The sequence below is a fragment of the Asterias rubens genome, chromosome 10 (assembly GCF_902459465.1).
Source record: "Asterias rubens chromosome 10, eAstRub1.3, whole genome shotgun sequence".
Taxonomy (NCBI): Eukaryota; Metazoa; Echinodermata; class Asteroidea; order Forcipulatida; family Asteriidae; genus Asterias; species Asterias rubens.
In genome coordinates, this window is record NC_047071.1 from 8,031,131 (window position 1) to 8,047,388 (window position 16,258).

Consider the following 16,258-nt stretch of genomic DNA (forward strand, 5'->3'; position numbering starts at 1 on the left):
TAAATTTAGATATGTCTATACACGCACTTTGTATACACTATGTGGCTTTACAAGCGCTAATTTGAGACAATCTTGAATTAGTTGGGCTGAGCTAATTAGTAGTCTGATATTATTTTTCCGCCTAGGCGATATGGTCAGGGATGTAACAAACATATCTATGAAAGAAAATATATAAATTTCATAAATTAAAGGTGACACAAATTTCGTCAAAGTTAGTTATGTTAACCGCACTTACATATTTAGTCTATACACACGCTAATTCGAGACAAATTTTAGTTAGTTGGGCTGAGCTAATTAGTAATCTGACATTATTTTTCCGCCTAGGAGATGTGGTCAGGGATGTAACAAACATATCTATGAAAGAAAAGATTAAAATTTCATAAATTAAACGTGACACAAATTTCGTCAAAGTTACGTATGTTTACCCACACTTTGTACATTATTGGGCTATAGAAACGCTAATTTGAGACAATTTTAATTAGTTGGGCTGAGCTAATTAGTGGTCTAAGAATATTTTTCCGCCCAGGAGATATGGTCAGGGATGTAACAAACATATCTATGAAAGAACAAATTAAAATTTCATAATATAAAGGTGACACAAATTTCGTCAAAGTTAGGTATGTTTACCCGCACTTTGTACATTATTAGGCTATACACGCGCCAAATTGAGACAATCTTTAATTAGTTGGGCTGAGCTCATTAGTTATCTGAGATTATTTTTCCGCCTGGGAGATGTGGTCAGGGATTTAACAAACACATCTATGAAAGAAAATATTAAAATTTCATAAATTAAAAGTGACACAAATTTCGTCAAAGTTAGGTATGTTTGCCGCAGTTAGTACATTATTTATACACAAGCTAATTTGAGACAATCTTTAATTAGTTGGGCTGAGCTAATTAGTAATCTGAGATTATTTTTCCGCCCAGGAGATGTGGTCAGGGATGTAATCAACATATCCATGAAAGAAAATCTTGAAATTTCACAATTTAAAGGTGACACAAATTCCGTTAAAGTTAGGTATGCTGATAAAGCATCCCTGGTGGTGTCGACGTGTAATGACGGTCGTTTGCGGATTTTTTTTAATTCGGTGCTGAGGATAATTTCGGTGCTGGGCCCGATTTAGTGTTGGGCCCAAACACGGTGCTCACTTCAGCCTGGTCTGATGCCGAGGGTGTCACTTTTTTTCGGTTGCATGCAGATTGCTGTCACGGTGTCAGTGTCAATGTCATGTCAGTGTCAGTGTCAGTGTCGTCAGTGACACTTGTCAACGAAGTGAAGCTGCTGCAGTTCCCGTCCCAACAAACCAACCGGTGTTTCAGGTAACTCAACCATACATTAAATTAAAGAACAGATCCGCATAATAATACAGTCTCACTCTCAAGTCTCAGTCAGTGGTCTCAGTCTAGACCCAGAATGTCAAAATTTCGAAAAAAGGAATCTAGCGCCCAGTCACTGGGTCTAGTCTCAGTCCACACAATTTTATTAGTGACAGGCCCCCTAACTAATCATTCATGCACTAACTAAGTAAACTAAAAGTTCAGGTTTGGGTAGGCCTAACTTTTAATTTATGGAAATTAAGGGGGGCCTGTCACTGTCAGTGTCACTAAAAAAGCCAAGGAAAAATTTTACGTCGTCGCCACCAACTTCCGGCACTTTTTTTTGTTTTTTTTTGTTTTTGTTTTTGTGCACCTGAGGAGGTTTTCAATCGATTGGGCTAGGATGAAAAAGTGGTTTTTATAGGGGATCGGTTAAAAAAAAAAAAAAAAAAAAAAAAAAAAAAAAACTAAAAACCTATAAAATTTATGTAAAAAAACACCCCGTGATTTGTCTACAGGTCCCGTTTCTCCCTTCTCTCCTCGATCCTGCCTTCTCTCTCATCCAGTCTCCATGTATCTCTATCTGGTGTCTATGCTGGAAGAAATGGATAGTTAGTAATCATTGAAATAATGTAATGCAGTACCGGGAGTCGAACCTGTAAAGCAGAGTTAACAAGTTACTATACATTCAATAGTCCATAGCCTAACCCACCGGGCTACGAGGCGTTGATACCAAATTTAGTTGTCTGTCCTAGATGTGTTTGCCATTACCTGGGTCAATAAAGGTCATAATGAATATGTAATTTAAATGAATATTAAAATAAGCTGTGATTGTCCAGTGCTTTGCATAAGTTGAATATTCATACCGTCCTGAATGACGAACTCCTTCACGCATCAGTCACGTGAAAGGTTATTTTGGATTGTTCCACTAGTATGAGTCCCGAGGGGAGTTCCACCGAGGACGCACGTAATCACCAAGAGTAATTATTTAGAAAGTCTCCCAATTGTTCTGTTGGGCTATATAAGGAAGCTCTTGAAGTCTTGAAGTCATCTTGTCATGCTTTCTAAGTTGAAACATGAATACCTTTTGGAATGCTGAGAGATTGTTTGAGACTGTTGCCACGCCGGATGCTGCAATTGCGTTCTGCAAAGAACGTGGACTAATTGCCGACGCCCCCGATTGCCGGTACTGCCGCCACCCGTTGACATGGTCCGTGAAGACGGACCATGCCGACGGGTTCTCGTGGCGGTGCACACATCGGGGGTGCCGGAAGCGGTCTCGCAATTGCAGCATCCGTCATGGCAGCTGGTTTAGCGACAGCAAGATGTCACTGAAAAAAATCCTCAAGCTCACCTACTACTGGGCGACACGAGCGACAACCTCTGCGGCAATTAGAGAAACATCAGTCCACGAAGGTGAACAAACCAGTAGTAAAACTGTTGTGGACTGGTTCACTTTTTGCCGCGAGGTTTGTCTTCGTGCCGTCGAGGAACGGTGCAGCAAGGGGATTGGTGGGCCGGGCATGACGGTCGAAATCGACGAGTCAAAATTCGGTCGCCGGAAATACAACCGAGGTCGTTTGGTTGAGGGTAAGTGGGTGTTAGGCGGCATTTGCCGTGAGACAAAGGAAATTTTCCTGATTGAGGTGCCAAAGCGGGATTCAGCGACCCTTATTCCTTTAATTAAGGAATATGTGGCCGCTGGATCCACAATCATATCGGACTGTTGGAAAGCATATGATTGCCTCAGTCAGGAAAATTTTACTCATCTCACGGTAAATCACTCCTTAAATTTCGTTGAGCCTACCACTGGCGCTCATACTCAAAATATTGAGTGCCAGTGGTGGCAGATCAAGAGGAGTCTGCCGAGCACCCACGCTACCAGCTCTACCGACGGCTTCGGTTTCCGGTTGGCCGAATACATGTGGCGCCGTCAGAATGCCCTGGTCGACCACTTCGACCAAATCCTCAGTGACATCTTGCTGTTGTATAAACCACCGAAACGTTTTTGAATTGGCCCGTCCCCGACAACTCTCACGACTACCCTACTTTAAGGCACTGCTCCGCAGAAACGCCTGACAAATAAATCCAAAGATAGAATCATAGTTAACCAACCAACACATTACCGTTTATTAATTTAAATAACTTCCAAGAAAATTGTCCCTTACAAATATTCGATTAATAATGCAACATGATCCCTTACCTAAAACATACTCAAAAGCAACTGGTGACCCCAAGTTCAAATAAGGCAAAATGTCCATATCATCCAACTGCAATTTAAAGGGATTATTATACATTACATGGATGTTGGACTTCATTTCCCCTTATTTTTGCTGGGTGGCTAAAATAAGATATACCCCCGCCGTACAGGCCCGTAGACTAGTTCAACCTGCTTATTATGCAATGACGGTCATTGTATTGAAACCATAACAGCCTATTCTTATAACATAACATTACCTTCATAAACGCACGTGGTTATTTTGTGGTTTGTTCGAATTTCCCTCCGTCCTCCCTCCCTCCCCTCCTCCCTTCCCAAAATAATTTCAGTATACCCATTTCGGAAATGAATCAGTCCTAGCGATTTTTTCCATTGCGCATGGACGCTGACCGACTGATTGGAGCGTTGAACAACAACACTCACACACACAAACAACATAAACATGGCGGAGTTCGATGTCACTGGGAGTCGAAAACGGCCCAATTTTGACCTTTGTTTACAAACTGTTACGTTTTTTTTCTCTCTTTTTTTTCTGGATGTATATATGCGTTAACCCTTCTTTTAAGGTAAGAAAAAAATTCAGTGGTTTTGATAAATTGGCGGATAAATTGGTGGCGACGACCGGAAGATTATCCGACACCAATTTCAAACAATTTGACCCAATGGTTACCGATTTATGGTCGTTTGAATATTGGCAGTCGGGCGCATTTTGACCGAAATCAATGAGAAAGAGCATGCCCTAGCACAAAATCGTTTGTCGGATAGAGCTGAAATTTGAAATATGAGCTTGTTGAGCCACAACTACCCCAGGCTTAAACCAAATTTGAGCAAATTTGAAGAGGGTAGGGTTTAAAATTGTCATTTTTATTGATGATTTATACGACTCCCTCGGTGATTCCTGGACCATTCCATTTTCCCTCGGCCTCGAAGCAGTCAAAATTTGTAAACAATATTATGCTTTATTTTTACAGGCAGCAGTGAAAAGTCTTTTAAAACCACCAAGGAAGAAGAAAGGAGAGAACATTTTTGTTGTAGTTGAAGCTACACATTATTCTAGAATGGCTGAAGATTTTCTCCATGAAGATGAGGAAGATTGGGCAAACCCGGTGGAGAATGTGGCATGTACTGCTGTTACTCCCAAAAAGGCAATCCATTCAAAAGGTACTGTCAACTGTGATTAGCACCTTCACTTGTTTTAAATTCAAAATGTGTTACCCATAGAAATATCAGAATTTTGTTTCCTAGTACCTTTGGTAATTACTTAAAAAAATGAGTGGCCACTTACCAGGTAAGAAGTACTGCAGCCAATGATCATTAAATAGCAAAGTGAGAAACAATGAATTCCGTTCAAAATAATGTTGTCTTAGAGATTTTAACAACATTTCAATCTGTGAAACCTTTTCTGCAGAAATTTCTCAGATTGTGTGTTCCACAATTACGGATTATTCACAAAACCACTCAACAAAAAGTACCGAAAGATAAACCCTTTTTACTAGTTTTTGACCCTTGCAATCATTTTGATTTATTTCAGGTAATAAATGCCTATATAAACAAATTCAATTCATGAAAACTTTTCTTTCATTTAAATGCAGGGTTGTCCAATGATCAGCAAAGAGTGAATGTGGGTCAGTTGAATCAAGACAATCACAGTCGAACTATTGTCCATATTGATCTTGATTGCTACTACGCACAGGTTGAAATGGTCAGAAATCCATCGCTTAGATCTAAACCACTTGGTAAGTCTGATGAGCTCTTTCATCTCGAAATAAGTCAAATTTGTTGTGCATTTCCTTGGACATTTTGTTTTCAGTAGGAAACCTTTTATTCAGAAGCTAAGTCTTTGGTTGTTGAATAAGCCTTTTTAAGGTATGATGGACGTGGTAGGAGTGTACTGTTTGGTTTGGTTGTATGTACAGACAAATTTACCCAAACGTTATAGTGTTGTAGCATTGTGTCCGCCATATCTCAAAAAGGCTTGTTATGGTAAAAAAAAATTCTCATGAGCAAAGGACTCCTAGAAAAGCGTACTTAATCACTGAACTAGCATAGAACTAAATGGAGAGAAGACAAGGAAGGAAAATCCAGTTTTGGATAATGGGTGAAACCCCCAGAAAAACCAGAGAATTTCTTCAGGGAAAAACCCACTCAGTCTGGTAGGGGCTGAAAACACCAGCCCCTGGCATGATTTGAACCGGGTCCTAGAGGTGGAAGGCGAGGAAAGATAAGATACTACTATACGCCAACCCGACCACCCACGTCTTTACCTCAACCATTCCAGCTTCGCATCAGGAACTAAAGCTTGGCAACTTCCACCCCTCGGGAAGCTATATTGGCTGTCAAACCTTACATTGTGTTATGTTTGGTTAATATGGTTGAAGGCACTTGACACTGGTGGTAATTTTTCAAAACAATTGTAAGCATAAAAACTTACTTGGTGACCTGGTGACGAGAATTGGCTCCCACTAAAGTAACGTAGTTTTTGAGAGAGAGGTTATTTCTCACTCAAATTATGCATCTGAAAGCACACACAGTTGTCCAACAAGGATGTTTTTTCTTTCCTTATTCTCTTGCATTTTGATGACCAATTGAGGCCAAATTTTCACAAGTTTGATATTTGATGCATGCTGAGATATACATGTACCAAGTGAGAATGCTGGTCTTTGACAATTACCAAAGGTGTCCATCCAGTGCCTTTGGTTAAATATTACTGTACAGAATTTTGACACTTGTCCCTATTTGCAAACCCAGAGGTTAAGCCTGTTTTGTTGTTTATCAGGTATTCAGCAGAAGTATCTGTTAGTGACTTGTAACTACGTGGCCAGGTCTCACGGTGTGACTAAACTAATGAGAATAACGGAGGCATTGAAAAGATGTCCAGATTTGGTGATCGTTAGTGGTGAAGACCTTACGCATTACAGAGAGATGTCATACAAAATTACAGGTACGCTTACAGAATGAAGCAAAGTACAATAATTACAGTAAACCATGTAAGTCTTTCTGAATGAAGCAAAGTACAATAATTACAGTAAACCATGTAAGTCTTTCTGAATGAAGCAAAGTACAATAATTACAGTAAACCATGTAAGTCTTTCTGAATGAAGCAAAGTACAATAATTACAGTAAACCATGTAAGTCTTTCTGAATGAAGCAAAGTACAATAATTACAGTAAACCATGTAAGTCTTTCTGAATGAAGCAAAGTATAATAATTACAGTAAACCATGTAAGTCTTTCTGAATGAAGCAAAGTACAATAATTACAGTAAACCATGTAAGTCTTTCTGAATGAAGCAAAGTACAATAATTACAGTAAACCATGTAAGTCTTTCTGAATGAAGCAAAGTACAATAATTACAGTAAACCATGTAAGTCTTTCTGAATGAAGCAAAGTACAATAATTACAGTAAACCATGTAAGTCTTTCTGAATGAAGCAAAGTACAATAATTACAGTAAACCATGTAAGTCTTTCTGAATGAAGCAAAGTACAATAATTACAGTAAACCATGTAAGTCTTTCTGAATGAAGCAAAGTACAATAATTACAGTAAACCATGTAAGTCTTTCTGAATGAAGCAAAGTACAATAATTACAGTAAACCATGTAAGTCTTTCTGAATGAAGCAAAGTACAATAATTACAGTAAACCATGTAAGTCTTTCTGAATGAAGCAAAGTACAATAATTACAGTAAACCATGTAAGTCTTTCTGAATGAAGCAAAGTACAATAATTACAGTAAACCATGTAAGTCTTTCTGAATGAAGCAAAGTACAATAATTACAGTAAACCATGTAAGTCTTTCTGAATGAAGCAAAGTACAATAATTACAGTAAACCATGTAAGTCTTTCTGAATGAAGCAAAGTACAATAATTACAGTAAACCATGTAAGTCTTTCTGAATGAAGCAAAGTACAATAATTACAGTAAACTATGTAAGTCTTTCTGAATGAAGCAAAGTACAATAATTACAGTAAACCATGTAAGTCTTTCTGAATGAAGCAAAGTACAATAATTACAGTAAACCATGTAAGTCTTTCTGAATGAGCAAAGTACAATAATTACAGTAAACCATGTAAGTCTTTCTGATATAGGCTAGTACGTGGGTTTATGTGATTATTCCTTTTTTGACGATTTAAAGGAAACAAAGTATTCATTTTTAACAGTTTGCATGCACTCAATATGTAATAGTTACCCATTTCAACCTAGCCAGCAGTAGGTTTTTAAATCATGTAATACCTTTTTGAAAGAACAACAAGATATCAGCTTGGTTCTATGGCTCTTACGCCGGTATTTGGTTACGCACTGATATTCTGTCAGTTATGAGTGATGTAGTTCACATTAAGGTTTTTCCATAATCATCTTGGGGAGCTGGTTTATTGCAAACATTTTGAAACACATGTTTTAAAGCCCCAGATAATAACATAACAAGATTTAACCATCATGGAAAATCCGAATTGCACTGATGAAACTTTGATATCACTTCAAACTAGGTATTATGCAAAATCTAAATGTGATGTGAAATGATTTCTTCTTTTTAGGAATTCTTCATCAGTTCAGTCCCTTGGTTGAAAGACTTGGATTTGATGAGAATTTTGTTGATGTTACTGGCCTCGTTGAAAAACGCTTAATGCAAGGAGGTATTGAGGAAGCTGAAGTTATTGGTCATCAATATGGAGAACAATCATCTGGTATGAGAATCAATGTCAATTTACTAAACAAATATTGGATACATATGAGTGCATTGTTCACAGAATGTAATCATGAGGTGATATCTGGACTATTCCATTTCATGAGGTGAAGTTGAGTGAAATGGAAAAGCCAGATTTCACCAGATAAACTTATGTAACAAATTTGGATGTGATTGGCAAATCGGACTACTTAAAATAAACATCCTTGTCCCAAGTTTTATTTTGTATCAAAATAATTATTTGGTGTGATATAAAATTGAAATTGTATTCATAACAAGTTGGTGTAGATATATTTATTTTTCAAGAGTTTTCTATAAATAGAATGTTTGAAGAAGATTTGGTTTTATGATAGCGAAAGTTCGTCTCAAATCAGGCTTGTTAACATATGAGGACATGCTCAAAATAAGTTCCAAACAGTGACGACTTCAATCATCAGCCTCCTGTTGAGCCTTTGATAGAACTCATTGTGTCTCTTTTGCCGATAGATCATTTTCTGTATACGAACCCAGAATCTGGAAAAAACTTCCACAATACATCAGAGATACCACCTCACTGCATACATTCAAGACACTCCTGAAAGCTCACCTGTTTCAGGAGGTGTATCGTCAACAACGTTTCCTCTGTTTGAGCCCATACATCAGCGCCTTGGAGCAAACTTTTGATTTTGGCGCTTTTTAAATTTCTTTTTATTGATTGATTGATTATGCACAAAGTGGGCTTTAGTCAATCATAAGCCTAAATCAACCTTTTTCCATTCTATGTTCCACACGCAAGAAACTTTTTGAAAAAAACAAAATTTCTTCCTTTTCAGCTGATCTGTAGAACCATAGATTTCTCTCTGTATATATTCTTCTTAGAATCTGACTCAGCCTTTACCAGACCCCATGACTGCACCTGTGGATGTCATCATAGACTTCTCATAGGCTCTCACATTGCCCAAGAGATGCGGCAAGCTCTAAACATACAGCTAGGTTTGACTAGCTGTGCTGGTGTAGCACATAATAAGCTGTTGGCTAAACTGGTTGGGACAACTCACAAGCCAAATGACCAGACTACACTATGGCCGTCTATGACCAGTCATCTTATGGGACGCCTTACTAAGGCTACGCAAGTTCCAGGTAAATATGTAAGGATAGGCCTACTAAGTTTGTCACACCAGTGTAACATGCAATGGGATTCAATTTTGTTTCAGTAATAACTAAGCTTAGTAATAACAACCAGTTCAAATGCATTTCATAATAGCGTCTCAATGCGCTTTACATGAGTGCCCTGGTCATTGGACCAATAACATTCCTTTAATCATTCTCAGCTCCCTGGGGAGTATGTAGAGACCTGAGCTGGCGCAAGTCGCTATGTGGCTTTTCATCATTATATCAACATCTACCCTTGCAGGTAATCATTTATACCACATGAGTGAAGAGAAGCAATGATAGTAAAGCATCTTGCTCAAGAACACAAGTGCCATGATCGGAAATTGAACCGACACTCTGATGACTCAACCACTAGAACTTGAATTCAATGCTCTTAACCACTCGGCCACGACACCCTATAGTAATGTCTTTATAACAAAATGGTGTTTGAACAACACTGCAGGTACTCATTTATACTAGACATGAGTGAAGAGAAGCAATTATAGTAAAGCATCTTGCTCAAGGACACAAGTGCCATGATCGGAAATTGAACCCACACTCTGACGACTCAACCACCAGAGCTTGAATTCGATGCTCTTAACCACTCGGCCACGACACCCTATAGTAATGTCTTTTTAACAAATTGGAGTTTGCACAACACTACTGGAGCTAGATATGATCTTATTGCAGGGAACTGTTTTTGTATTTTCATGCATCCTAGAAACAAAAGCTCTTAACACAACTGAAGTATGACCTTTTTTGTACTAAACAACAACATATGAAAACAAACTTGGAGGTTATTTTCTTTAAGAAAAATGTACTGGAAATTTCCTAGCAGATTTGTAAAAACAATGGTGCATTTATTAAATTTGTATAAAAGTAAACTTTCGGATTAGAAAACTTTTTTTTTCCTTGGTATTTGACAATTGTGTTGCTTATATTTAAATCTCACGGATATATTTCTTTATTCTAGGCATTGGTTATTCATCTGGTAAGAAGCTAGCCTTGTTGGGGATAACGACATTGACTGAGCTTATTGAAGCTCCATTCTCTTTGCTAAAGGACGAGTTTGGTTACCAGACTGCCTCCATAATGTTGAAATTGTGCCAAGGAATTGATGAGTCACCAGTGGTACAGTCTGGTCCCCCTCAGGTATATCATTGTTGTTTATGTAAAGACAGATCAGAGATCAGTGACCATGTACTCGTACATTCCAGGACGTTTCTGGCAGGCAAGCACTATCCTGGTAATATGGAACAATTTATTTCAAAATCTCGCGAGAGATTCAGTGAGGTGACAGTTTCCACTTAAACTCAAGAGTTTTAAAACATAACATAACAACTGAACAAGTTTTGATGTGTGCCCCTTTAAAGGCACTGGGTAATTGTCAAAGACAAGTATTCTCACTTGATGTGTCCCAACTAATTCATAAAATATAAATCTGTGAACATTTGGGCACAATTGGTCATCAAAGTTGCAAGAAAATAATAAAAGAGAAAACACCCTTGTGTTGCACGGCTTCGATCAGGCTCGAGTCTTTCTCAAGTTCAGATAGCTTGCATGAGAAATAACCTGGGTGTTATTTCTCACAATGTTTTTTACTATCAACAGCTCTCCATTAGCCTTTTTGAGGTATAGCGGACACTTTAGAAGTGCACTGTTTGGTTTGGGTGATTAGAGACCAATTTACCCAAACCCAATAGTGTCATATGAATGTGTTCACCATACCTCAAAATGGCTTATTGCTAGTTACCAAGTAAGTTGTTATGCTAACAATTATTTTGAGTAATAACCAATTGTGTCAACTGCCTTTAAAGGGGAGGTACACGTTTGGTAATTGTCAAAGACCAGTGTTTTCACTTGGTGTATCCCATCATAACCATAAAGTAACAAGCCTGTGAACATTTTGGCTCAATTGGTCCTCGAAGTTGCGAGAAAGATGAAAGAAAAAACACCCTTGTTGGATATATTTGATTTCAGATAGGAATAGAAGTCTTTTATTATTTTAGTGAGAAATTACCTCTTTCTCAAAAACTGCATTACTTCTGAGGGAGTCGTTTCCCACAATGTTTTATACTACCAACAGCTCTCCAATGCTCGTTACCAAGTCAGTTTTTAAGTTAATATTTGTTTTGATTAATAACCAAACGTGTACCTTCCCTTTAAGTTAGAGAGGCTACTTAATATCAAGTTGCTGCTGTTTCATTATAAGAAGTGTCACAGGATCCAGTACTTTAAGGAATGGAGAGGGATGGCGTATTTTGTAAAATCAAAGTCAGTATGTTTCAGGTCATTTCGTTACTGTTTTAATATTAGTAGCAATCAACATCAAACTGATTTTTGGTAGGAGGGAGTTGGGGCTAGGATTGGGCTACTACTATATAACCATGAGGTTTGTTCCGCTATCGTCCGTTGAGGCGACAGCGGAACAAACCTCATAGTTCTAGGATGAGGATTAAGCCAGCCTACCTTTTTCATGCACCCCTGAATAATATATTGAATTTGTGTTATTTCAGTCAATAAGTGATGAAGATTCTTTCAGGAAGTGCAGTACTCTACAAGAAGCTCAACTCAAGATCTCCACATTACTAAAGAGCCTTTCCCAAAGGTAATAATGAGAAGTAGATCTCAAAATAACAAGTCTTTTCTCTCCATTTTGTATGACATTATGCTTTAATTAGACTGAATGACAAATAAAGAGAGTTTTATGTCAAACAAACTTTGGCATGCTCAAGGATGTTATTTTTTTGTACAAAAGTATGTATACTTCCTGTGTAAAAAAATTTGAATTGATCGACTTGGAATGACTTTCCAAGGATTCACACACAAGCACGAACCAGATAGTTTTCATAAGCCAAATCTTTTATATAGCTGCTCCAAACCTTTGGAATAATTTTCTTTATCAAATTGTCAAATATGTCATGCTATTTCACTTACTGAATACAAAACATCGCTTAAACCTCACCGATTCCAGACTTATTTTGCTTACTAGGCAGTTTATTTAATTTTCATTCATTTGTGTTGTAAGTTTTTAATTGTTGTAAAATGTATTGTTGTAAAGCGTTGGGGGAACTTTTTATCTGTAAGAACGCTATATAAATGTTTTGATTATTATTATTATTATTATACATTGTCCTGAATACCAAATGTTCTGCATCCCTTAAAATGAGAACAACATTCAATCAACTGTTCTTTGTTATAAGTTAGCACTATAGCATTGGAAACTAAACAATTTCTTTTTGAGAATATTCAGATGCAATTCTTTTTAAAAAGAATTTCTTAATTTCTTCATGGAGGAAACTGCTGAACAATTTTAGTCACTAATAAGCATTACAAACATAACGCGTGCAATCTTTGTTTGCTAAGCTGAGCAGACTTTTCTAAGTTTTTGTATGATTTTTAGCTCAATGAAAGTGGTTACTAGGGACAACCATTCCACAAAGCTGTATATCGCTAAGCAAAATTCAGTTTAAATCTTTAATTCTTTATAAAAATGTTTTATTTCTGGTAGGTTGTTGAAGGATGGTAGGCAGCCCCATACACTAAGACTCGCTGTAAGGAAATACTCTAAGACACATAAATGGAGCCGCGAGAGCAGACAGTGTCCTGTACCTGATGGTATGCTACACTCATTGCAATCAGGTAAGTAGTTCTTAAGACATAACACTTGGTCTTGTGTGGAGCATCCTTTGGGATAAGATCTTATGAAAGTTATGTTTACTAGATTTTAGTTCTGCATTGGGGATATTACCCTTACACTGATACATGTATTTTAAAGGATTTGGGTGCTTTTTGTAACACAAAACGCAATGTCCACTGTTTGACATTAAATTGAAACCGTTGAAGGTAATGATAGTAGAAAGCTTACCGTTTTTGAGAAACAAGTAAAACAATGTCACGAAAATCAGTTTTACATGCTAAAATAAGTTTCGTCTTACTGAGATGAATTTATTGTGGAACTATTTTTATTTATGTCTAGAAAACTACAGCATGTCAGCAAGTTATATTTTAAGGGAAGCTTTCTACCATCATTCTCTTTAAACTTTGTGAGTTTAATGTCAATCTGTGCACAATGTGTTTTGTGTCCTACAAAAAGTACCCAGACCCTTTAAGCACTGTATACTCCATACTCAGAATGGTAACACACTCTCGTTTTTCCTAACCCTAATCCCAACCCCAACCCTTACCGTAACCCTAACTCTCTAGCGTGTAAACCATCAGGGGTTTTTCAGAACATATGGTTGTCTGAACATAGAGGTTTCGGAATATAGAGCAGTCACCCCTTTAGAAAACTGTGGATACTCAGTACTCAGAAAGTTGTGTTCCTGTAATTAGACTCTGTGCCTTGTTGCAAAAAGACAAGTTGTCAGGTTGTTGAACTTTTGGGTTTTTAGCTCCTTTGTGTTTCTAGGTGACAACTGGAATCTTTCCTGTGGTTTTTTTAGTCGATTTTATTCCCTTTTCTTTCTGTCTACAGATGAGGCAACTGTTCTTGACAAATTGCTTGACCTTTGCTCAAGTCTTTTTTACAAGATGGTTGATGTATCCCAACCTTTCCATCTCACTTTGATCAGTGTGGGCTTTGCCAAATTCCAGACCCCAACAACCAAGACAAGTGTATCTGACATCAGTAAATTCTTCACACCAAGATCGGAAAAGAGAGGCTTAGTTAATGAATCCATCATCAAAGATGGTTGCACGAACATTACAGGTGATGGTGATTCTAATCGATTGGAAACCACGCAAGAATGTCAAACTCCAACAATCAAGACGAGTATGTCTAACATCAGTAAATTCTTCACATCAAGGTCAGTAAAGAGAGACCCATCAATCATCAAAGACGGTTGCACGAGCTCCGCAGGAGCTGGTGATTCTAATCGATTGGAAACCACGCAAGAATGTCAGGACATGTTCAAAGTCCACGCTAAACTCCTCTCCAATGATGTATCGCAGGATGAACTGGGTTCTCCGAATGGGAGCGCCACTGTGACAGCATGTACCTACATGAAATCGAATAATGAAGCTAAATTAACACATCCCTCTTCTCGGTCAACAATGTCTTGTGTGTCAAACACAACCGCTGTGAAGAAGAACACCAATGGAAACCAAACTTACCATAAAAATGAATCGGATATCAAATCAATGAATGAGAAGTCAAGTCCTTCATTTTCATCTAAGGCAGAAAACAAATGTATGGATGCCAGCAAATCTGTTTCTCCCAAGAAAGGGACCTCATTCTTTGCACTGAAATCCTACAACATCCAACCGGAACTGACCGACTCCAAGACATCTGTGTTGGAACATTTCAAAAACAAGATGGATTCTCAGAAGGAAGAGGAGGTGGTGAGGGTCTCATCACTTTTTCTTGAAAATGGACTTTGTCAGCAAAGTACGCCCTCACTGCGAATATCGAACGATAATAATTCTCATGGACACTTTGAAATAACACAGGAGGATGATGAAGAATTTGTTGATAAAGGAGAAGTTGATAACGCAACCCATCATGCAGTTCCACCCCACATAGACCCATCAGTGTTTTCAGAACTTCCTGCCAACATACAAGAGGAGATATTGAATGATTGGCAGAAAAGCAACACTTCGCCGTCAAAATCCAGCACAGACTGTGAAACAGTTGCGTCATCTTCAGAGATGAGGCTTATGGAGTTCCCTAATATAGATCGTTCAGTATTTGAAGAACTTCCTCCAGATATTCAAAAGGATGTTTTGGAGCAACAGAAGCAAAAGAAACGAACCCTGGCAAGTATTTCTCCTACTTCTCAAAAGACGATGAGTGGAAAAAGACCAAGAAATTCTAAAACACCATCAGAAAAGGGTGGGACCAATGGGATGAAGAATAAATGTATAAAAGATTTCTTCTGTCCGAAATAAAACGACAATGTTTAAGTATTCTGGTATTGGTTCGGTGTATTATTGAACCCCAAGTTCATGAGCTCAAAGGTGGTGCGTGGCCGTTTTTTTGTGGCACATTAAGAAAACTGGTTTTATCCTGATGCTATTACACGGTGCTGCTAGATTAAAAAGAGGCATAGACATTTCTATTGTTGATAAAACAAACTGCACTGGTTAGCACTTGCTGCCGAATGGTGGCAAAATATTTCATTACATACAGATGTTGTGACCGAATTCAAAATTTCTGCAAACTTTCAATTAACGAAATGCATCTCATAATTGTTTGCGCTTTTTCTAACACTCAATTTAAAAAAAAAATCTTGGGCAACATTCTTGATTGGCAAAAACTTGGGATGTGACATTGCAAGAAAGATTAATGGTTTGTGTGAACACGAGGGTACCTAACATTGTCAAGTGTGATCAAAGAGCAATCAAATATGATGTGATTTGTTAGATGAAGATCTTAAAAGTGTAGGACAATGTATGTATAGAGATGATCGATGTTTTTATGTATAAAATGCACAATGCAGCAATATTGATAAAGAATAGTAACTATTTATAGGTATTTTTATTGTAAAGGAACTCAAGGCCAAAGGCATACATTATTTTATGTGCTTTATACATTGCACAGAACGTATGGCTTTACTTCTAATCCAAATGACGAAGCAATACTGGTCAAGTGTGGGTCAAGACTGGGACCCAATTTCTGAGAGCTACTTTAGCAGAAAGTGTTACACATATTTAACAATTTCCTGCTAAACAAAAGTAAGCAGGATACCAGTCACAAATGGTGCATGTGAAATTGTATTTTAGTTGGTAACCTTAATCTGCTAAGCATAGTTTTAGTGTGCTTAGCTACTTTTATATAGAAGCTCCAAGAAATTGGGCCTCATGTGTACACCAGGGGCCAATTTCATAGAGCTGCTTAAGCAAAAAAATTGCTTAAGCACGAAAATAGCTCGCTTGTTTTACACATGTTACTGGCCAAAATTTCATGCCA

At 37.7% G+C, this 16,258-nt stretch overlaps 1 protein-coding gene across 1 annotated transcript; it reads left to right on the forward strand.

Moving 5' to 3' along the window:
- The first annotated feature begins 1,165 nt into the window (after positions 1-1,165).
- Positions 1,166-16,221, forward strand: LOC117295851 (DNA polymerase iota-like). The gene is made up of 10 exons (XM_033778626.1): positions 1,166-1,320; positions 4,507-4,696; positions 5,128-5,271; positions 6,312-6,476; positions 8,069-8,218; positions 9,076-9,336; positions 10,322-10,500; positions 11,865-11,956; positions 12,860-12,990; positions 13,826-16,221. The coding sequence occupies exons 2-10, from the start codon at positions 4,594-4,596 to the stop codon at positions 15,235-15,237; spliced, it is 2,637 nt and encodes an 878-aa protein (XP_033634517.1). The 5' UTR covers positions 1,166-1,320; positions 4,507-4,593; the 3' UTR covers positions 15,238-16,221.
- The last annotated feature ends 37 nt before the right edge of the window (positions 16,222-16,258 follow it).